This window comes from Primulina tabacum, chromosome 1, assembly GCF_025594145.1.
Source record: "Primulina tabacum isolate GXHZ01 chromosome 1, ASM2559414v2, whole genome shotgun sequence".
In the NCBI taxonomy this organism is placed as follows: domain Eukaryota; kingdom Viridiplantae; phylum Streptophyta; class Magnoliopsida; order Lamiales; family Gesneriaceae; genus Primulina; species Primulina tabacum.
Genome location: NC_134550.1, coordinates 518,981 through 543,016, shown reverse-complemented (window position 1 = coordinate 543,016; position 24,036 = coordinate 518,981). Strand labels below are relative to the sequence as shown.

The 24,036-nt window shown below is 33.8% G+C and overlaps 2 protein-coding genes, 1 long non-coding RNA gene and 1 pseudogene across 5 annotated transcripts; 1 reads left to right on the top strand and 3 right to left on the bottom strand.

Annotated features, from left to right (window-relative positions):
• Positions 1 to 1,787: 1,787 nt before the first annotated feature.
• Positions 1,788 to 5,624, bottom strand: LOC142521078 (cytochrome c1 2, heme protein, mitochondrial-like; annotated as a pseudogene).
• Positions 5,625 to 8,067, bottom strand: LOC142538671 (uncharacterized). Its single transcript, XR_012818733.1, has 3 exons — positions 7,935 to 8,067; positions 6,035 to 6,114; positions 5,625 to 5,721 (listed from the first exon to the last, which is right to left on the bottom strand). It is a non-coding gene; the product is annotated as an uncharacterized LOC142538671 (long non-coding RNA).
• Positions 8,068 to 8,549: 482 nt separating this feature from the next.
• LOC142538574 (cytochrome c1-2, heme protein, mitochondrial) lies at positions 8,550 to 14,078 on the bottom strand. Of its 2 annotated transcripts, none has more exons than XM_075643904.1 (8): positions 13,911 to 14,078; positions 12,335 to 12,414; positions 11,720 to 11,940; positions 10,015 to 10,294; positions 9,857 to 9,928; positions 9,285 to 9,401; positions 9,109 to 9,174; positions 8,550 to 8,907 (listed from the first exon to the last, which is right to left on the bottom strand). In XM_075643904.1, exons 2-8 carry the CDS (start codon positions 12,398 to 12,400, stop codon positions 8,791 to 8,793), a joined length of 939 nt encoding a protein of 312 aa, XP_075500019.1. In that variant the 5' UTR covers positions 12,401 to 12,414; positions 13,911 to 14,078; the 3' UTR covers positions 8,550 to 8,790. The 2 variants fall into 2 exon arrangements, with proteins under 2 accessions (XP_075500019.1, XP_075500056.1); XM_075643941.1 differs by having other exon boundaries at positions 13,876 to 14,049.
• Positions 14,079 to 20,729: 6,651 nt separating this feature from the next.
• Positions 20,730 to 22,939, top strand: LOC142538282 (uncharacterized). 2 transcript variants are annotated; one of them, XM_075643689.1, is made up of 5 exons: positions 20,730 to 20,921; positions 21,159 to 21,389; positions 21,460 to 21,543; positions 22,014 to 22,760; positions 22,871 to 22,939. In XM_075643689.1, the coding sequence occupies exons 2-4, from the start codon at positions 21,200 to 21,202 to the stop codon at positions 22,754 to 22,756; spliced, it is 1,017 nt and encodes a 338-aa protein (XP_075499804.1). In that variant the 5' UTR covers positions 20,730 to 20,921; positions 21,159 to 21,199; the 3' UTR covers positions 22,757 to 22,760; positions 22,871 to 22,939. The 2 variants fall into 2 exon arrangements, with proteins under 2 accessions (XP_075499804.1, XP_075499768.1); XM_075643653.1 differs by having other exon boundaries at positions 22,014 to 22,939.
• Positions 22,940 to 24,036: the final 1,097 nt, after the last annotated feature.

Sequence of the window (24,036 nt, the reverse complement as noted above, 5' to 3'; positions counted from 1 at the left end):
CCAAGAAAGGATCGGAGCTTATTTAATTAATTTGTTCAGACAAAAAGTTCCAATGCCACCTTCGACTAGCTAGCTAGGGCTTTCTTTGTAGAACTTAATTGCAAGTTTTAGCCATTATGCCTGAGCCCTTTCATGGGTCCCACAACCGTCAAAACAACTCCAACCATTATGCAAAACTGAGATTTCATTTCAACAACAAAAACATGTATTAGAATGTCTGAATCCATCTGGGGAAGAAAATGTGGTCAATCTTGAAAATATTGTACATACCCAATTCGCGAACCAAGGGCTACAAGCGGTATGATATGATGCAACCAATTTTATTGTTTGTAATTATCGCTAGCTGCATAATGAATACGTACAGATGCGTATGTAATAATTACTCACATAGTACGTACGTAGTTCGGACATGGCGTGAGGGAGGCCAAGAACTCCAACTCCAATATTATATTATAGCTGTGCCTGTGATATTATGGAAAGCTGAGGACCACCATTTTGCCGTTCTTGCAGAAGGAATAGGAAGCCAATCGTCGATTGTCCTCTGTTCTGCTGATCGATCATCCTCCTAAATTAAGTAATCCATGCGTAAGAGCTCAAAATTTCCGAGGTACGTACGTGGCTAGCTAATTCTTCAAAGAGAGTTTTTTTTTTTTTAATAAAATAAAGAGAAAACTCAGATTCAAAATAGCGCAACAACAGAATCTCAAATCTTTGAAATAGAAGTAATCTTCATTAACGTACGGGAACTACGGCATCCATTTGAATCTTTTTCAGCTTGCAGAATGGAATTGAGGAGAAAAAGAAACTGTGCAATCTCAAAAACTGATGCGGACGAGGAAAATGTGGTATGCATGGGGTGCCTGTATTTTCCAAGAAAATTCATGCATGGGACGTTATTGCTATTAATTGATTGATGATGACTTCTTCCAATTTTTCACCAAAATGCAATAAAGTAAGAATATTGATTGATCTTATAAAATATACGCCATCTACCTTGACAAACACAAACTTTCTCCTTTTCCTTTTTAAAATAATAATAATATTTTTTTTAAAAAAAGAAGAAGATAAAATAACAAAAACATTTGATGCAGGATCATATCTGTTTATATTTTTTGAAGAGACTGAAGTTAATGAATTTTTGGGCCAAAAATGTATTGTTTTTTATTTAAGGGGTCGGTTAAATATATTACCCAAAAAAAAAACATTTGCTACCCTATACAGGCATTCAACTCCATACGGTGACATCCATAAAAAAATTATAGAGATTTTGATATCCGCTTTTAAACAAATGTTATGATAGCCTCCCCGATCCGATCACGTTATAACAATGTGGGTAACACATATCAATGTGTTTATCATGGGATGGGATTACACCATTCGAGTCAACAAACAAAATATTGAGACAAAAAACAAGAAAGTCGCATTCATCGTCCAATCCCAAACTCCAAAGACTGAACATCACCTTATGCATTATATAAGGATACCCTCATTTAAAAAAAAAAAATTATTCTCGGGCACAATTGAAAAGTGAAAACTATGCGATCTGGTTTACCACATAACATAGAAGTGGTGCGTGGCAAAGCACCATTATTCGCTGATCTCGGATTCTCAAGGCAAAATGGACAAACAAGAAAATCTAGTCGACAACATCAAGAACCAGCTTCCGAGATTTGAGAGCGGACCACTTCAACCGCCTGTAGTAACCAGCTTGAAGAAGTGCAAGCGATAGAACAAATATCCATTTGAATCCCATCTACAATTGTAATACAGCAATGTTGGTGCGCAATCTTGAATTCAAAAGAAAAAAAGCAGAAGAAAGGAAACACTGTTAAAAAGGAAAGCATCTGCAAGTTTAGCAAATAACTCCACACTTAGCTCAGGGCACAAGGCACATACAAATTGAAAACACAAAAGAACTGAATATTGAAAAGAATAGAAAAATTTGAAAAGCAACAATGCCCAAAACATAAATGCCTGTCCAGTTTCAGACTTTCTGCTGAATAAAATGACACGTCCCACCCACTTGATGCTAAGACAAACCACATCAAGATTGAAGTCTTACATCCATCAGTCCAACTCTAGGTTGTGACTTAATCAAGCATCAGTGCTTTAGAGAATACAGGCCAAGGGGCAATCTTGATGCCTAATCAAAAGAGTGAGAACAAACAACTTACTGAAACACCAGCAGGAGGATCACGATATCCTGTAAGAAGTGCAAAGGCATAATTTTGACCATCGTGGCGAGCCTAACAATTCAAAAGTTGCAAGTTAGGTGAGAGAGATGGTAGAAATGAATGTTGAGTAAAATATTTGAAGTGGGGGCAGGAATACTTTGGTAATTAGACTTAAATCTGGAGGATAGGCCCCTCCATTAGCAAACCTAGTTGCTTGTTCGTTTGCATATGGGCTATGGCTCAGGAAAACGATCGCTGAGTTTTCCAGGACGAGTAAACATCTCTCCCTCATCATTAAGTCCATCCACTATCCTCAATTTCAGCTGCCATAGCCTTAGTTTCCTCCTCTGTATACGCCACACCGACCAAGTCACGATATGATATCAGTGACATGGAATGGCAGGATGCACAGACTTGTTGATCAACCTGGTGACTACGACGAATCCTGTTTAAAATCGATAACATCATTTGAGAACAAGATGTGAGAGAAAACTTTAGAGCTCATCCTTTTTAAATAAAAAGAAAAATATGAGCGTTTGCTTCACTTTATCCTAACAAGGAGTAATCTATACAATACTCAAAAAAGTAATATCATGTGATGATTAAGCAAGAATAAGCATGTAGCTAAGTGATAGGTCAAATCTTACAAAGATTTTAGGGATTTGATTTGATAATATTTGTCCTTATTTAGATTTTTTATCCCTAATCATATGCTTAATTGAATTAATAATTGTAGATTTAAATAAAAGAGGAAAAATGATTAAATTTGGAAATAAAATAAATCTACAAGACTTCAAAGAAAGAAAATACCAAAGGAAAAGAAATAAAATAATCTTATATTTTATTATCTTGATATTATTGAAGTTTTGATAAAGATTGAGTCTCATATTTGAAAATAAAATCTACAAATCTTATTTACAAGGGTTAAGTTTGAGATGGGCTTAAAAAGAAATTGGAGGATGAAGAATTATAAAAAGCAGAGTACGTGAGCAGAAGAGGGGAGGCGCAAAACAAAAGAAAAAAACCAGCGCGGAAGGGAGAGAAGAGAGGAGAGAAGAGAGAAGCGTATAGAGGGCTGCCATAACAGAAGCACGGAAGGAGACGGAATAGGAGAACAGCGCGGAAGAAGAAAAAAGGGGAGGAAGAAGGAAGACAAAACCAGCGAGGAATTTCTCACACACGCTATAAATCACAGAGGATTCCTCTTATTTATTTCTTTCTTTTGTTTTCTTCTATGAACTTAAATATGACTTTTCACTTCTATTTTGAATTCATGGAATAATTTTCTTTAGGCTAAGATCACAATAGGACCAAACAATACTTTATTTGATATTTGTTTTATTTTCATTATATTATTTTTCTAGATTTTAATTATTGATTTATGTTAGTTTAATATTTCTTGTTAATAGCCTGATCAACTATTTACATGTATGTTGATTAATCACGAATCGGAAGATGATTGATTAAATATAGCAACAAAGACGTCATCAACACATGGTTAAACTGACTAGAAATAGTATTCGATTTCAGTGTGCGGTTTTAGGTGAAAACTGAAATTCCACGAAGATTTAATGCATTTAAATCTAATTAAATTCAATTAGAAATAATTGGACTGTTAGACTTAAATAGGTTTATTAACTCGAGGAATCGTTTAATAAATAAATTTGGGAATTTCACCGTGATTGTCAAGAATTAAATAATTAATTGAATTTAAACACGTGTCAACATAGTAGAATTTGATACCGTTGTGTGTCTTTGTTATTTATTTGAATTTGAATCCCTCCTTTGATATCTGAATCCGTCGTTTTTAATTGCAATTATTTTATTTAAAGTTTAGATTAATAATCCACATATCATCTTTTTATTTATTTTGTCTAGCTTAAGTTAAGTGGTATAAATTCTAGTAATTAAATATTAGTCTCTGTGGGATCGATACTTTGACTCATCATCCATTTATTATAACTTGACCTAGTTCGCTTGCTAGATATATTCCCAATCGAAATCGTCGGTCACTAAGCATACGTAAAACACAACTATTTGATGACAAGTCAAAGCGATGGTTGACTGTAATATGCAAAAGCACATGCCTTTTTGTTATAATATTAAATTTATAATAATTTTTTAGAAACAAAAATTTAAAAAATTTGATATTGATTTTTAGCGGTCTTGGAGTTCTTTCACACTAGTTCTCTTTTGAAGCAGATTATACACTCTGTCGTTGCTCTTGTCCACAAGAATTCACACGCTTCTCGGGTTAGGGAATATAGGTCCATTTCTTGTTGTAATGTGTTTTACAACGTTATCTCCAAGAATACTGGCATCCGAGATTTCCGGTGTTCTTGAATCTATTATTGATCCGGCTCAGGCAGCCTTTGTCAAGGGTCGTGTTTTATTTGATCTATGACCATCCTTTCTCAGGAGCTTGTCGCGAGAGTTTCTCCTAGGTGTATTATGAAGGAAAAATTCTTTCTTTCAAAACAAATCATAGGCTCATTTAATACCACGATAAAAAGTTTATGCATTTAATCTTAGTTTATTATGTTTATATAATATTATATCTGTTATTTGGCTCGAGATATCAAAATTGTATCAAAAATTAGATATGGTTTTTTTACCTAAGCTTCGACTAAGCACTTATAACTTTTAATCCTTGACACGGCCACACTTCGAGATTTTTAGAACTTTAGTTCTATGTACTTGAAAAGGGGAAATCTCGACGTTGATCCACCAAATGAGAGTGCAATTTCCTAGAGACATGTATATCGAAATGATTTTAGAATCTTGGTAAAAGAAATTCACAACCATATAAACAAACATAAATCCACGTCATTGATATATTATAGACTCATAGCCAAGCAAAGTGGCTTCGGAATGCAAGTGACAAGGGAAATACTGATGCAGAACTTCCCAACGCCAAGACCGGCATTTACATGGAAATTATAGCAATACAGTTGATAAAAGACGATGTCCATTTAAATCCTACTGTTGTATGGAGAATGGTTTAATATATACAACACATGAAACATTTAGAATAAGTCAATATAACTGGATCTACGAAAATTAGTCCTTGCAATTTAGTAGAATTTCACAACAGACTTAATATGTCTTTGAAGATGGATTAGCCATCAAATGATACTAGTAAACGATAGAAGCTAATGAAGCATGGCCATATAAGAGAAAGAACACATTCAGAAGATACTAGTAAGCTAAAGGAAGAACTCACGAAACATGATCATATGAACTCAGAATGCCCTTATGGGGCCAGGGGTAGTTTCGGGGTTCCAAACCGTGCTCAGCCTCGTCACAGGACGACAGTGTTGCAAAACTTAACAGCTCTTATACACCAGCTCCAAAGAGGGCTATCGCTTTCAAGTACTTTGTGGAGGTAGATCCAATTTCTTCCTGCTCTTTCTTGGAAATAAGAGATGATAAAACAGGAAATGCCTGAAATAGGAAAAAAAATTGAGGTAGACCTATTTAAATTTTTTCTTCCTTGCAACGAAGTTTTTCAGGTAAGGCTGTAAACTGACCCTGATGCTCCATGTTTCTGTTGATAAGCAAAACATGTGTTGTTTTCTCATTCACTCGTTACAAAAGCAGAAACCAATAGGATATATAGTAAAAAAATATTACCTTATCTCTTTCACTCAATAGGATATATAGTAAAAATATATTTTTGGTCACGAGCAGGCACAAGACTAGAGTAGTGCTCTTAAGTGGCAATCACAGATATAAAAAAATTTAATATACTCTCACTCCACATCGTTTTATCCAGAAGCACAAAGTTCATGGAGCATAAATTCAATCGATATTAATCACATGGTAGATTAATAATAATGAAAAGAGCTGAAGAACATAACCTTTACGTTAGCTTGTGATTGAAGTTTCTCACTCAGAGACCGATAGATTGCTCTACCTCCAAACATCTTAAATAAGCACTCTGTTTATAGAGGAAAAGGTGACAAGGGAAAAATATTCTAATATAAGATGAACAAAACTCGACTGAGATTAGTAGAATAATCTCATCGACTAAACATTCAAGGGCAAATATGTAAAAGAATGGAAAGCATTAGTTCTACAAATACATATCACGGAAATAAGTCACATCTTAGACCATATCAAACTCGGAGAGCAGGTCAAAGCAGTCATCAACCAAAATCCACAACCCATGTTTGTAAAATAGGGAATGAATAGGATCATGTTAATTGTTTCAGAAATAATATTCATACACTTATTAAAAACCAGAGATATACGTCTGTGGAAAGGAGTAAACTGGGACCTGCAAGAAATTCACTCTACAAAAGTTGACAGAGGTTGTTAGTTTTCAAATAGAGGTAATAACAATCCTGTCTAAGCAAATGATCATAATTCACTGCGTTTACAGGTAATGCGAATCAATTTTAACCTGGCAGCCCATCTTCCTGTTAAAAAATTTTTAAGCCTTCGCATTTCTTGATTCACTTAGCAGACACACAATATGTACTAGAGCAAAGGTTTTTTTCATTTCCTCTTTTTTCTATATTTTGAAAAGCAAGCACGTTGAAAGTAATGTCAATGTTTTTGAAAAATTAGATGAAAGACTACAAGTTATAGCAACTTAAACCTAATTCTGAAAGTGATGATCCTCTTGATTATCAGAGGGAGAAACCAAGGTCTTTCGCAATGACTTTCTACAAAGATATCATTGACAGGGTGATGTTGTAGAAGCTGTGCAGCAGAATGGATCCTAATTTATCCAAATTCCAGCTTTTCTCGACTCTTCTTGCATTAATAACATATAAAGGATCCAAATTTTTGGATACATAAAGTTGAATTTAGAACTAGATGAAAGACTGCAGGTTCATTGACCACTATTGAAAGGTCTTGATAGATTTAAAAATTTACTGTTTACGTGTCCAATAAATTGTGAGTCCCATCATGCAACTATTTTAGCAACGAGTTTATTAATGCCACAGACTTTGGAAAGATAGCCATATCTCATCATTGATTAAACCCAATCCCTTCACTTTGCAGGACTAGGCCTCAGTTGCTACGATTCTTATTTGGAAACCATGCAATCTCACGTGATATTCCTATTTTCTTTCAGATACCAAACCAGAAAGAAATGATCAGAAGATTACGATGAATTGACTCAAAGTTCTGCTTATCTCTTGCTAGTAGCTAAGGCACTGCCTTAATCGAGGGACAACATCAGGTATATCGAAAGGACCATCGCATTCCCTGTTTATGGAAGAGCAGTACAAGAAGGCCATTCTCAACTGAAGTTACAAAAGTGGGACAGCAACATCATTGCAGCAGACGTGTCTCAGAGCAAATTATTTGTCCCATCGACAACATTTTGCATTAGTTTACACAAGTAGCATAAACTATAAAGTCGTCTGACACCAATTAAATTGTAAAATAACAAATACCATAATATTCCACAAATTCTATAGTCTACATAGCTAAGAGCTCTCTTATAGATGTTCGCCAGCCCACAACCAAGGCCGGTAAAGAACATTTCTAAAAATTCAAAACGCAGACATTTGCTTTTACGCCAGAAACACGAGACTTCATTAAATAGCTCGAAGTGAACCGGTTAAAAACACAAATCTATCTCAAGCTATTCAATATGTCAGAAAACACAGCCATAACTTCCTATGATATGAAAAAAGCCACAACTTCCAACAAGAACGACATTCATCAAGGATAGATACAAAGAAGATTGTGTATAACTCAATGAAGCACCGATCCAAAGGAGAAGGATGGATGAAAATTTACCTGTAAATAATGGAAAAACCTGTTGGCAGCCCTGATCCGATAAGTGGAAGAAAGAAACGATTTGGAAATGGCAGAAATTTTCGGCGTTTGGGAAAATAAAATAAGCCGTTCGATGCTTACGTCAGAAGAGGCTGGGCATAGAAAGGATTGGACTTGTTACCAGTGAATAAAAACTATACATCAATTATTAATAAATTGTCAAATTTCACTTTTTACTTAAATTATGATTGAAATAAACAATGTATCGATTAAATAAAAAGAAAATTGTATATTATGCATCTCGAAAAATATTCAACATGAAAATGAAAATAATATATAATGAATAAAATGACATCTCTCTTTGGAAAAAAATATTAACATAAAAATAATATTTTTTCAAGTGGTGATGTTTAATTATATATTTATCCCATAAAATTGAGTCACATTTAGTTTTTGTGATTTTTCTTTAGCTAATTTCCTCGAAACATGTCCGATATACTTTAATAACCATTTTATGAGACAGTAAAATGCGGGGTAAGAGTAAAAATATCGTGAGTCCTTTTCTTATGCGGATTTATTATCATGGCATTACACCATTCAAATCTCCGATATAAAGGGGACAAATAAACAAGAGAGTCACCAAAAAAAAAATCATTCATCGTCCAATTCAACACCACAGTAATAAAACATAAGATTGTGCATTATACAAGTCATCGTTCAATAATGATAGTCTTATTGGAAAATAATTCTCGGGCACCACTGAAAACTATGCAATCTGGTTTACCACAGAAAGATAGAAGTAGCGCATGACAAAGCATTATTATTTGCCGATTTCAGATTCTCAAGACACAATGGACTAGGAAAAAGTCCTAGGAATCTAATTGACAACATCAAGAACCAGCTTTCGAGATTTGAGAACGGACCACTTCAACCGCCTGTAGTAACCAGCTTGAAGAAGTGCAAGCGATAGAACAAATATCCATTTGAATCCCATCTGCGATTGTATTATAGCCATGTCGGCGCGCAAAATGAAAACAAGTAACAAAATACCTTAATGCTATGTTCCCATTTTTCAAATTCATGATTTCCATCTTACATAGAGAACTTCTGAATTCAATGAATTTGAAATTTCTTCTTTTATTTTAATGAAGGCGATTGATTTTAAATTACATTAAATATATGAGTGATCACTAACCAGTTTTCTCTCTTCCATTTCAGGCTCCGCGGCCCAGGACAAAAATGTCACAACATCTTTTCCCATCTACAAATACAGGCAGAAGATAACTCAGATCATAATTAAAGGCAATGGGTCCTAAAAATTGAAATGTGTGTGTACAAAGTCAAAAATGAAGAATCAGCAAGTGAACCAACCTGAGCTTCTGTTGCAGGGGTACCATCTTCATACTCCACAGCACCATCATTAAGCATTTTAGGCATAGCAATAGCTCCCCCAGGGAAGTAAGGGTTATAATGCAGTCCTTCACGAATCTAAAGGAGGACAATAGAGCATCTACTTAGAAGATCAAAAAATAAAGATGTAAGCTAAAACTAAAAAGGAACAATGCAGAAGAAATGCAACACGATTCAAGGAAATTATGAACAAGTTTTGTGAATAAATATGCAGTTAGCTCAAGGATAAAAGAAAATACAAATCCAAATCCCAGAACAGAATATCAAAAGAATTAGTCAAATTTTGGGAAGGAAAAAAGAAAAGAAAAACAAATATGGCCCAAACTTTAATGAATATCTCAACTTCAAAACTTTCTCATGAATACAATAACACATGCCACTCACTTGACCGCAACCCATAACCACATCCAGATTAAGGCCTTACATCTGCTGGTCAAGTCTAGGTTGTGGCTCACTCGAGCATCAGTACTTCAGAAAATATGGCCAATATGCAATATTGATGCATAGCAAAAGAGAAAAAAAATGGGACTTACTGAAACACCAGCAGGAGGATCGCGATATCCTGTCAGAAGTGCAAAGGCATAATTTTGACCATCGTGGCGAGCCTAACAATTCAAAAGTTGCAAGTTAGGTGAGAGAGATGGTAGAAATGAATGTTGAGTAAAATATTGGATGTCGAGGGAGGAAATACTTTGGTAATGAGACTTAAATCTGGAGGATAGGCCCCTCCATTAGCAAACCTAGCTGCTTGTTCATTTCCATATGGCTGTGGAAAACGATCGCTGAGTTTCCCAGGACGAGTAAACATCTCTCCCTCATCATTAGGCCCATCCACAACCTCAATTTCAGCTGCCATGGCCTTAGTTTCCTCCTCTGTGTAAGCCACACCGACCAAGTCACGATATGATATTAATGACATGGAATGGCAGGAAGCACAGACTTGTTGATAAACCTGGTGACCACGACGAATCCTGTTTAAAATTGATAACAACATTTGACAACAAGATGTCAGGGAGCCCATTCATTCCAGATAAATAATTCAAGCATTACTTCATTATAACCTGAAAACCTGTACTTAATGTACCCAGAAAGGGAAAATCTGGGCATTGTATCACCAAAGAAGAATACATATTTCCTAGAGAGCTATCTCAAAATGATTTCAGAATCTTGTAATAAGGAATTCATAACATTGATAATCATATATCCATGGTATTGAGATGTAACAACCAAACAAAAGGGTTTTGAAATGTTCGAAAAATAAAGAAAACGACCTGTAAGGTGATAATGAAAATATTGATGCACAATTCCCAATGCCAAGACAAACTAGACTTGTACATGGAAAACTACAGAAAAATGGACAATACAGCTGATGAAGATATTTTCATGATTTATCAGTGTTCTAAATGATGGTTGAGGCGGCTGTTTTAGGCGGCCCAAGCTATACGGCGGTGGGCAGGTGGTCGAGACGGGTGGAGGAGGTGGGCAGTCGGTGAGCAGGTGGGCCAAGTGAGGAAGTCAACATTTTTAAGTTGTAGTCAATAAATTTTAAAAACCTAGTCAAAGTCAACTAATTTTAAACTCAAAATCCTAGGTATTTAAATCACACCCTTTTCTTTCTCTGTTTTTACTTTTGGCTCCCACTCCTTCTCACTATCAACCACTAAGCTCGCCACACAAACTGTCTGCCGCCCGCTGCCAACAGCAGCAAGAATCTTTAGGTTAGACATTGCATATTTATCATTTATCATACTTTTTTGTAATATTTCAAATTTTGTGATTTCAAAAATCATATTTGTTTTTTTCCTAATATTATTGATTTATTGTTGAAGATTAATGGTGGAAAAAGATAAACAACCTGAGTTGGAATTTAAGCCAAAGTCTAATGATATTGTTTGGGAATATGGGGTGTTGTATAATAAAGAGAAAAGGGATTGGATCACATGTAAGTTGTGTAAGAGGCTTATTAAAGGAGGAGATTATAGGATGAAACATTATATCGCGGGTATTGTAGAACAAGTTTAAGCATGTCCGATGAGGACAAAATTCAATCGCCTAGGCGGCTGAGGCAGTAGGCGGTCAGTGACCGCCCCGCCACCGCCTCCCGCCATTTACAACATTGTGATTTATGATTGTAAAAATATTTCACACCTAGTAGTCCATGGAGAGCGGACTAAGATAAATACCACATGAAACATATTTGATAAGTAAATATAAGTAAATCCATGAAATTACTCCCGACAAAGCTGCAATTGAGTGGAATATTACTACAAAGCTTAATATGTCTCTGAAGATTGATTAGCCTTTAGAAGATACTAGTAAGCTAACAGAAGCTGATGAAGTATGGCCATTTAAAAGAATGCATTTAGAAGATATTGATGAGCTAATGAAGAACTCACGAGGCATGGTCATATGAACTCAGGATGCCCTTGTGGGGCCAGGGGTAGCTAGGGGGTTCCAAACCGTGCTCGGCCTCGTCACAAGCTGACATTGTTGCAAAACTCAGCAGTCCTGATACACCTGCTCCAAAGAGGGCTACAGCTCTCAAGTACTTTGAGGTAGCGGATCCAATTTCTTCATGCATTTTCTTGGAAATAAAAGATGATAAAACAGGAGATGCCTGAAAGAGGAAAAAATTAAATTAGTTGTACTTCAATTTTTTTACTCCTCAAAACAAAATTTTCTGGCAAGCGAATCTTATGCATCAAGCTTTGGTCAACAACCAAACATCTGGTGCTTTCTCATTCACTCATTAAAAAGCAGAAACTCGTGACTAACCTAACTCATTTACTCAATCGGAAAAACAGTAAAATTATGTTCTGGTGATTAACCGTCACAAGACTAGTGCCCTACTCTTTAGTGGGGATCACAATTACAAAAAAAACTTCTAATATACTCCCATTCCACATTTGTTTTCTCTAGGCGCACAAAGTTTACAAACCATAAATTAAAGCATTGTTAATCACATGGAAGATAAAAAAGAACTACAAGGAAAGGATCTAAAAGAATAGAACCTTTACAGTAGCCTGTGACTGAAGTCTCTCACTCAGCAACCGATAGATCGCTCTACCTCCAAACATCTTAAATCAGCACGCTGTTTATAGAGAAAAAAACCAATAAGGGTAAAAAATCAAATACAAGAATACAAGACGAACAAAACCCATTTGCAATTACATATTACGGAAACTGAGCAGCATCTTGGCCCATATCAAACTTGGAGAGCAGATACAAGCAGTGAGCAGTCATCAACCAAAATCGATAACCCGTGTTTATAAAATCAAGAATAAATCGAAACATTTAATTGTTTCAGATGGAATATCAACTTTTTAAAAAAAAACATAAATATATGTTTTGGGAGAGCACCCTCAAGTATTTCGCAAGTTCTCAGTTGAGACCAAAAGTTGACAGAGATACTGCTTGTCAACTACAAGTAATAAGTATCCTACCTAAGTACAGGATGAAAATTCACTGCCTTCACATATAATGCAGATCAATTTTCAAATTGCAGCCCATCTCTACTATTAAAAATTTCAAGTCTTCACCTTTTTTGATTCACTTAGCTGAAGCCTGACACAGAATATGTACTACAACGGGTGCTTTCTAATTACCTCTTCTTCTCTATGTTGAAAAGTAAGCGCACTGAAAGCAATGTAAATTTTTTTTGAAAAAATTAGATGAAAAATTACAAATTGTAGCAACTTAATCATTGGTTGCGGTACCTGTACTATAAAGATACTACTTCTTGTGAATGCAATAAGTTTTGAGTCCCATCATGCAATTATTTTAGTAAAACAGTTATTTCAGCAAAATATGGAAAGATTGCCCACTCTAATCATTGGTTGACGGAACTAGCCTTGGTTTCTACTGTTCTTATTTGGAAACCCTTGCAATCTTATTCAGCGTCCCTTCCTCCTTTCAAACGCAAAACTAGAAAGAAATTTTCTGAAGATTACAATGAATTGACACTCTAAGTTCTGCTTCTCTCTTGCTAGCAGCTAAGGCACTGCCTGACCTCATATTCATTGTAGATCGACTTCAGGATAAACAGAAAGAGGAACCATATGGTTCCCTACCTACTGGAGAGTGGAGACCCATGCAAAAGCCATTGACAAAGAAAGTTACCAATGGGGACAGCAACTTATTGCAGCAGTAATATGTCAAAGCAAAAAATTAGTCCCATCGACGCCACAAACAGTGAAAACAAAAAGAGTCATCTGACATCATGTTGTACAATAACAAATACCATAACATCACACAAATTTTATTGTCTATTGTCTACCTGGCTAAGAGCAATCCTTTCCCACATATTTCATTCATCACGAAGTCGGTTAATAATTAATTCAAGACGCAGCATTTCGTTTACGCAGAAACACGAGTCTTCGTTATTCAGCTCAAATTGGACTTGTTAAAAACACAAATCCAGCTCAAGATTTTTCACGGGTCAGAAAAACATGGCCATAAATTCCAATGAACTGAAAAAAAAACCCACAATTTCCAACAAGAACGACACTCACCAAAAATAAAATCAAAGACGACTAAGCTTGCACAAACTCACACAGATCGAAAGGAGTAGGACACAAGAAAATTCACCTGTAAATAATGGAAAAACCAATTGGCAGCGGCGGTAGCGAGCCGGCGAGATTAGGGAGATCCGATGAATAAATGGGAGCAGTCCACAGAGATTCACAACCGATTTGTCAATGGTAAATATTTTCTGCGTTTAGGGAAAAAAGGAACCAAATAAAGAAAGGAAAAAAAAACTGTTCTATTTTAACGTTGGAACGGGCTGGGCTTTGCATGGTAGCTTAGATATCAATGGGCTTCAATAAGTTAACCTTTTGAAACAAAGCCCATTTCATCTTCTCTCCCATTCTTTTTATGTGCTTCTATGATCATATATCCTTTTTTGTACTTTCGGGATAGATTATGTAGAGATCATTTAGAGAATGATTTTTCAAAAAATCGTATAATATATAGAGTGATTATTCATAAATAATAATATGTTTATTTCAATTGATTAAGTTTTCGATTAATAAAAAAAATCACAATATGATAAATGTAAATAAAGAGAAGAAATGATACATTTTTTTTCATTTTCATTCAATTTATAAATACTATAGATTATTTATTATTGTTAAAATCAAGGACTAAAAATCATGCTCAAAATTCCATTATTAACGAGCATTTGATAATCTTATACCATCCCCAAATGACAAAAACTATTATTAATTTAGAATTGGAATAAAATATGGTAGGAAATATTTCATATTGAAAATAAAATAAAGAACTATATATAAAAAAAATATAAGCAAAAACTTGTGTGATGCGGTCTCACGGATCGTATTTTGTGAGACGGATCTCTTATTTGGATCATTCATGAAAAAATATTACTTTTTATGCTAAGAGTATTATTTTTTATTGTGAATATCGGTAGGATTGACCCGTCTCACTGATAAAGATTCGTGAAACCGTCTCACAAGAGACTTTATTGGGTGCAATAATTGTCCTTGCTAGGTAGAGCGATCGAACCATGATGCTTAAGCTGCTGTGCGGTTTAAAAGATTTGAGTTGTACCATTACTACCAGCTATAGCTTTTGGTAAAACGATGAGCACTCGATCTTACAGAGTTACTCAAAGATATATTGTAATATGAATAATATCTAACATGATTTCAGATTCTTTCTTGTTTTCCCACCTGGTGAGAAAAGGCATATTCAAACTTGGGCTTAAAGAGAGAGAAAAAATGTGAACATAAAACATATTATAAGTTCTAACAAACAACTCTCGAAAATTGCATCCTGGTGGATAATTCTAATTCGCATTATACATCCAAGACAAGTAAATCAAAATATTCTATTTTTTTCATAATTTTTACTAAATTTTATGTTGTGTTTTAAGTAAGTTATTAAATTCTATACTTTCGTCCTAGCGCGCCCGGATAAAACAAATTGTGTACCAAGTGCACTAGAGACAGAAGATTCCGACCGCCCCAGTGCACTCGGGTTAAATTTTCTGTGTGAGACTCGCGCTGGGCTATAAAATTTCACCCTCCCAGCTCGATATAGAAGGAGAAATTTTCTGTCGATTTCCTTCCATATTTTCTGAAGATTACCAAGACAGGAACCACAATTTGTTTGTTATTCAATTGGGTCATGCTATCGTACGTAATATTTCAGGGATATGCCTGAGGCTCCTGCTTGAATGCAGTGACATATCCCCCATCTTAGGTGTTTGCCTAGCCCATCAGGTATGTTTACATCGTTCACCACTCCTTCGCGTGTTAGTTATTACCATATTAACTATTTTGTTGCGTGTTAGTTGTTACCATATTAACTATTTTGTAATGTAAAATTGCTGATCACTAATATTTTCAGCTAATTCTTTTCGATGGGAGGCGTTTTGTGTTGGATAATTACACCGAAATGATGACGATTATGATGATAATATAGTACCAAAAATACAGAATAAAATAATCAACAAGAACACAAAGATTTTACGTGGTTCACCCAAAATAAGCTACGTCCACGGAGCTACTGTTGATTTTTTATAACATCATAAATATCACAACAAATATATACAACAATACACTAAATATCTCACGCTCTCAACCCGAATATAACCGAGAAAAATAATTTATCCAACTCATACAAGAGAACACTTAACGCTCAAATGCTCTCTCTATTAGACTAATTAAACTTTAAAAGCTTTTAATTTTGGGATGCACTAAATAAAATGGTAAGCTACAAATTTATAGATACAAACCATGGTGTGAATCCATACAAGTTTTTCCACCAAATACGGCATTTTGCTGCATGTTTTGTTTGAAATTTTCTTCACCAATCATGTCATCCACCTAACATTTTGAACCATTTTAAGCTGGTGAGTGTATGATATACATACTCGGGTTATGGAACATGAACATTTTCACCGAATCAATTGTATTACAAAATTTGTTAATTGACCCCTCAATAGTCCACAACTTATATTCATTTAATAATAATAACAAATAATATTCAATATATACATCTTTCTATTTGAATGAAAAAGAAAAACTTTGTTTCTTAATCTTTATATATATATATATATATATATATATATATATAAAGAAGTTAAACAATAAAGAAACTATTAGGGTGTGTTTGGTTGAGTGGATTAAACAAGAATAGATTAATAGTCAAACACTTATCCAATGTTTGGTTAAAAATTTGAGATATATTAATAATCATTTTGACCCGGTTTTAGATCCAATTTTGTGAATAACTATTTGATTATTAATCTCACAAATCAAATGGATACACTATCAAAATAAGCAAACTACAATTTTCTCCTCATATTTCTTAATAAAAAGAAATTATAGGAATTAAATTATTGATTAAATTAATACTATCATTATAATTAATGAGATGTATAATAAAAAATAAAGTTTACAAATTAATAAAAAGTGAATTTTTAATATTAATATCAATATCAGTATTATTATATATGTTATTATTATTCATATTTTTATTATTATCAATTTATTTTCGAAATTCTTTTTATTAATATGGTCAATATATTTAACATTAATATATTAGAACTATTTCTTATTTTTTTATTGCACTTACTATCGATATTATTAATATTTTTTAAAATTACCTACTTATTTATTTCTTATTACTATTATTATTTATTTATTATATTTATGTTAGGTAATTATATTGTATATAGTGGGGGGATATTTTAGTCATTTCATGCTAATACACAAATTAATCTATAATGTTAAAATTATACCAAACATCATATATTTTACCCCACCATATTATTTATCCATATATTTCATTTTATAATCCATCTTATTACTAATCATTAATTTATCACATCACATATACCAAACGGAACCTAAATATCATGGTTTATTTAAATAACATCGACAAAACACAGTGATCATAAAAAATAAACGAAACATTTTTTCATGGCCAATATCGAAACAAATATAATTTGAACAAATTTTATACAAATTTTAATTCTTCAAAAAAATGAAAAAACAATACAACATCATATTGAAGAATATTCATTGATGGGCAAAAAAATTGGTTCAAATTACTGGTATCATCATATGGAATTATTACAAATTAAAAAAATTGTGATTGAATATATCTATATTAAGAGTAGGTCTCTTGTGAGACGGTCTCACGAATCTTTATCTGTGAGACGGGTCAACCCTTCCGATATTTACAATAAAAATTAATACTTTTAGCATAAAAAGTAATACTTTTTCATGGATGACCCAAATAAAAGATCTGTCACACAAATACGACACGTGAGACCGTCTCATACACGTTTTTGCCCTATATTAAAAGAAGAACATGTATTGTAGTTGCAAAAAAACCAAGAAAATTTTTGTTGATAAAATATCACATATTCAAATGGAAATTAAAAAATCTATTATTATTTAAGACTATTAATTAAAACTAAAAGATTGCTCTACTACTGTAACCGTTGAAACGGGGCAAACAATAATTTCTTTTGCCATTATAGACAAAATTGGATATATTTGTGTTTTTTGCGACCACCATCGCAATATGTCAAACGTTTTTTCATCGGCATCACTGAAATCAAAAGTAGTTTGCAAAATAATTCTCAAGTTCTTGACTAGAACTTGATGATTCTCGTAAACATTTCGTTCGTTCCCTTAATAAAAGTTGTGTTTTAGTAAGTTTCGAAGTAACATTACTAGTGACAGTGGATTTTGATTCAATTGGAACAATTTTCTCACCGTATTTGGTATTATATTCATTATAAATATCATATAAATGAGTTTTAATGTTAAACACAATCAATGAGATGTTAGGAACCGTTTCCATATTATGATCTAAATAATCATAATATAATGTTAATATTTCTTGTAAACCATCTAATTTAAGTCTATGATCTAAAACAAAAACAAATAAAAATATTTATGGAGCTTCTAACAAATATTTTTCTCGTTTTGCTTTAATTACATAAATATATTGAACTATAACATCATCACTATATTTAATATATTCACTAAAAATACATATAATTTTGCAACAATGTGTTAAAACTAAATTAGAAGTAGAATAATAAGCACCGGATAATTGATCGATGACATCATTACAAACTTTTAAAATTTTATAAATATTAGTTCACATTGGACCGTCTCATACAAACCGTTTAGATCTCATACATTTTATTTTGCAAAATTTGGCTCATTGTTTAATAACTTGCGGATGTGTCTATAGATAATAAATTATGTTCCTAATTGATTGACTATGTGATGTTAAATTTTTTAGCCTATTTTGAACATACAAATTTAAAGCATATACCTAATATATGAACAAATTTACCACCTACTGATGATTTACATATTCAATAATTTCATTAATATTAGAAATATTTGCACTAGTATTATCAAAAGAATTTGAAAAAAAAAAACATGAAGTTAGACCATATTCTTCTAAGAAATAAATATAAGTTGAGAAATATTTGTGTCCTGTATGTTTTATTAAAATATTTATATGCAAATAATATTTTTGAAATGTTCTATGAACTATCAATACATTGACATGTAATACTCACATATTATAAAATTTGCCAACGATCACTTCAAATATTCGAATACAAAGTAACTGTAGTATTTAAACTGATTTTTTAGTTAATTCTTTTTTGTTCAAAGAATAATTTTTAAGTGTGTGTTTGAGTGTATTTCATGAGATATGTCTAACAGAAGGATTTTCATTTGTAAAAATCCAATTTGCAAAAGATAATTTATCACTAAAACAAAAAAAAAAAAAATTTGTTCAACCAAACAAAATTTAGCCATTTTTTCTCTAAATTTAGTTTCAGAAAATTTAAAAAGTTGAGAATCATTATCCGATTGAAAAGAGAAAATCATATTTTGAGTTTGAGAATGATCAATACCAATTTTCACAAGATTATTTTTCTTGACGTGACGCGTTGAAGTTCCATAACCACCTCCTTGTTGAAATTTGTAAGTTTTCGAAAAATATTTGCATTATTTGGTTTGCATATCGCCGGAAGGAAGCGTCACTTTTTCGAAATATTTAGTGAAGTTATCGGATGACGGGCGAGGCTAGCTCGAGTATTTTACTTTTAGGCGACATCAGATTGCTCATACTTTCTTGTCTTTGATGACGGCATTTTTGTTGGGCATCTTGGTCTCGTTCTTGATGTTTCTCATCGGAAAAATCAAGATTATATTTGTCTACATTGAATGAAAGAAAATTCTGATGCTCGAAATCGAGTGGCATGATGACATTTCCTTTTCTTTCCCACCCCTACGACTTGATCAGCCCCGATCGTTTGTAATTTATATAAATATGAAATTGAAGTAATTCCGAAGATAAATCAATAATTGACAATAAATCAATAATCAAGACTTCATATTTTGAGAATCAAGAAATAATTGTGAATCAGAGATTGAGAAAACACTATGTAAAACAAATGAAGGGGGTTGGGGTTTTTATAAGAGAAAATTGAAAAACAATTGCAACGATCTACTCACCGGTTCATGTCTGTGTTCGGGTCGAACCAATGAGTCGATTGTTGTAGAATGGCCACGTCATCGTGATCATGGCATCTCCAACCTTGCGCCATCCTCAGTGACCACAAAATAGTGGTTGCTAAATCAATCAAATTAAGCTATCGAAAACTTCTTCTTCTTTCTTATAACCAAACAATATTTTACATGTGCTACTTTTATCTATAATAAATAAATACAGAGAATGAGATAGAAATGTTATATATTACAGTTTATTATATTATTATAAAATATAATCATAAATATATGTATATTTATATTGTTTGGAGTAAAAATATAAAAGCAAGCATATACATTGCTCAATATATCATGCACACACTCATTTAAACTTTAGCGGCTATGGTTACGGCTACAGTCACAGTTATGGGTCGGTTATCATAAGATTTGTTACCCAATATGTATCTGGCCAAGGAGCCGAAATTTAATATTCGTACCAGACCCAAGATATACATTTCATACCCATACTTGTACCAAGAGGACCAATTATGAGTTATACGCGAATCTAGTGTCATTCCTGCATTGTATTTTTGGTGATGTATTTTTGTAATTTTAGTCATGTATATTATCAAATTTTAAAATTTTTTTTTAGTTGAGAGAGGATATTATTACAATATAATCTCGAACCCTGAGAACCTTGTTTTGTACTTGAGACTTTGCTGCCAAATTATCCGATGGTTTTATGTTAAAATATTAATATAAAAATATACACGTAAGTACAACATTTATGTCACATCAATCACATAAAATTTTAAAATTGAGAAAAAAACAAATATGAAATTTTTTCCTTTATTTTATTAAAAAGTTGGGCCCAATAATAATTTTTTTGACCTTTTTCCAAAAAAGGGGCCCAGTATTCATCTTACTCTCTCTCCAGTCACTACAAGCGCTTTCTTCTTCCACGGAACAAACAAATTAGGGTTTTAGGGTAAATCGGTTGGTCCACTCCCGATTACAGCCAAACACGTGCCATTCCGGCGAAACCTGTCGCTCCACCGTTATCACGGTGAAAATCTGCGTTCTGGATCGCCTTTCGTTCCAGGTATGGAATTTATCTCGGCAGTCGCCGTTCCCGCTAAGCAACGGCCGTGAACTTTATTTGCTCAATTTGATTTTCGAATTCGGGTAAACTGACGACTGATTGGTATGAGAAAATCGACTATGTTTGGTTTGCCATAAGATTCAATCTCTGCGTTTAAATCTCTCTTAATAGCATGTGGGCAGAGTGTGACATTGTCTTCATGCCTTGTGGCTTTAATGTGTTTACATACATATTCAGTGTTAGGTGGATGCGTCGAAGGATTCTGTTGTCTCGCTTGAATGCCTATCAAGATGAAGCCAAAACTCACTGAGGCAAATAGGAGGCCTACAAATCTTCAGGAAGGGGTGCCAAACTGGATCCTTGTGGCCGGGGGTGCGTTGCTGAGTACATTGTCAATCCACCTGGGCTATAAACTGAAGCAGTTTCTTGATACCAGACAAACAGTGACTAGGAGCCAAAGTTTGATAGGTAGCGTATGTTAACTTTTCTTGTTCTGGAAAATATCAAGTTTACTTAACGAATGTTGCTTCTAATGTAGGAAATAGAAAACCTATGGATCGAAAGAAGTCAGCAAGCTTCCCCATGCACGCAGATGCCTTTTGTTTTCATCAAGATGAAGATGGTTGACAATCATAGTCCTAATCACATGCTTATCTCGCTATCGGTCAACTTAGAAATCAAACTTCGCATTCTCTCTCCCTTGTTAATTATTTTATCGATTTTTTTTATATAAAAAATTTTGTTGGTTATTTTGATGTGTGATCATAATTGTTTCCATGGTTATTACTTTAATTTTTTAAAACTAAACTTATGAAGTGAAAACAGCGGAGAGAGAATTTATTTAACTGCTCGCGTAAACACCAGCTCCCAGCGATGGTTATCGATTTGCTATTTTTTTGCAAGTGGGTTACTTTGCACCAATAGGTAGAGAGATAAAATAAGTGAATTCTGTGGCAATATTTCTTAATGACACATGATCAAATTCAGATCCTTGTTTACACACACATGATGAATGCAGTCTGCCAATATTTGAATAATATTTTTTGTTACTATATGTAACATTTGTCTTCTAAATTTATGTTACATGAACAGGATCGAGGAATGTGGTGGAAGTCAAAAAACAGAGTAGTGATGGCCAAATGATGTCAGAACCTGAAATTTCGCTTCCCCTTGTGACTGTTCCGACCTCCGCATTCAACGAAGAGAATGGTGTAATGTGGTCATCTTCTCCTGACCGGCTCGAGCTGCCCCAAAAGCCTTTCCACCAGTCGAACAGCTCTGATTCACCTTGTGTTTCCGAATCTGGTTCCAACATTTTCAGCAAACGGGAAGTCATACAAAAATTGAGACAGCAATTGAAGAGAAGAGATGATATGATACTTGAAATGCAGGATCAAACCGCAGAACTTCAGAACTCCCATAGCGTGCAGCTTTCACATTCTACCCATCTTCAATCTTTACTGGATGCTGCGAACAGGGATCTGTTTGATTCAGAGAGGGAAATCCAGAGATTAAGAAAGGCAATCGCAGATCATTCTGTTGGACACATCAGCTCTGGCGAGAAGTCTCCTACTGTTCCCACTTGGCCAGCTGAGTGGAAGAACGGTCATACAAATGGATTCCAGGAAATTGAAAGGAATTCAGAGTGGTCAGAGAAAACCAGAGGGGATGGAGAAAGGATTGAACTTTTGAAGAGGGAAGTTAGTGATTTGAAGGAATTGATTGAAGGAAAAGACTACTTGTTGAAAAGCTACAAGGAGCAGAAATCCGAGCTCTCGGTGAAGATCAAAGAGTTGCAGCAGAGATTAGATTCTCAGCTTCCTAATATTTTGTAGACAGGTTCGATTTCTTGTGCATTCTTGTGTGGCTTCTACATCAGTTCCTTTATTTTTCTTTTTCTTATTCGATTTGCGAAGTTGTCAATTTTGAAAATGTTCAATTCCTTTCAGGATTGTATAGATGCCTTAGGAATTGACCCATTTTAAGTGATTTTGGAGTGATCGGTAGCCTCGAAACTGTGTCCTGCTAGCAATGATGGTTTGTTGGCATCTCGCCTGACATTCCATCGCCTTAAAAATATAAAAGAACAATTAATAGTAATTAGCACAGTCATCAACATCTCAAATCCCCTAATATTAACTGTTACAGCAATTTTTTTTAAAAAAAATGTATTTACATTTTTGTACAAAGATATTATCCACAGTCGAATGATTTGAACGGATTGTTGTAATAACGATAATACGTCGATGTTTACTTGGAGAAGGATATGCCACTCATCCGGTGGGTTCTTTTTGTGTGGGTCCACACCATCTGACCAAATTGCCGCTTGTTTGAACAATATTTGGTATTAATTGAAATTATAAAAATTGCTGGCTGTTTGGAAATTATTATAATTTTTCTTGAGATAATACAATCAGTGGTCTGAATCATCTACGAGTTCGTATGTCTAAAGCGCCTTCACGGCCTTCTCCCACACGTTGCTTTCTTCTTCTTCTTGAGAAATATTTCTTTTATACTTAAAACATTACTAGTTGAAAAAAAAATATAAATAGCGTATCAATTATTTCTTTTATATTTCTTATTTATGTTGCATTTACCCGTGATAAGCAATTTTTTTCTTGTTTATGCTTCTAGTATGTGATTTTATTTTTAAAAGTCGACAAACATTTTTAGATGAGTAAAATCTTTCGAAAATTTAAAAGTGTAAAAATAGCTTTCTTGGTCTCAATTTCTAGGAGAGCTCGGTCATGTTAAAGATGTTGGAAATATATTCAATCCGATATTATTTCGATCGATAGTAGTAACTCGCAATATTGGTGGGACTGAGACTTCAAAAGTCAAAACTAATACTTGCTAGGAATCTTAATACGCTCCTTTTGAAATATTTTCAATCCAACAAAATCTTTCGTTTCTTCGGAATCTTAATACGCTCCTTTGGCGCAGGAGTGTGAAAACTCGCAACCCCTATAACAATGGGAATTTGGTAGAATAGTCGAAAGTGGGATCACAGTATCATAATCACCTTTCTTGTCGGCTCCAACAGCTTGTCGTCCTATATCAATCGATCTGGTCAAAGCACATATATGATTCCTAGTTTTTTGTAGGAGGTTCTTGC

Excerpts from the sequence above, each read along its gene's own strand:
- LOC142538574 (XM_075643904.1), bottom strand. The coding sequence starts at position 12,400 with ATGTTTGGAGGTAGAGCGATCTATCGGTTGCTGAGTGAGAGACTTCAG. Across the intron at positions 9,929-10,014 it reads ATTTAAGTCTCATTACCAAA|GCTCGCCACGATGGTCAAAA; the intron begins GTATTTCCTCCC and ends TTGAATTGTTAG. Across the intron at positions 9,402-9,856 it reads ATCCTCCTGCTGGTGTTTCA|ATTCGTGAAGGACTGCATTA; the intron begins GTAAGTCCCATT and ends GTCCTCCTTTAG.
- LOC142538282 (XM_075643689.1), top strand. The coding sequence starts at position 21,200 with ATGCCTATCAAGATGAAGCCAAAACTCACTGAGGCAAATAGGAGGCCT. Across the intron at positions 21,390-21,459 it reads TAGGAGCCAAAGTTTGATAG|GAAATAGAAAACCTATGGAT; the intron begins GTAGCGTATGTT and ends CTTCTAATGTAG. Across the intron at positions 21,544-22,013 it reads TTTTCATCAAGATGAAGATG|GATCGAGGAATGTGGTGGAA; the intron begins GTTGACAATCAT and ends TTACATGAACAG.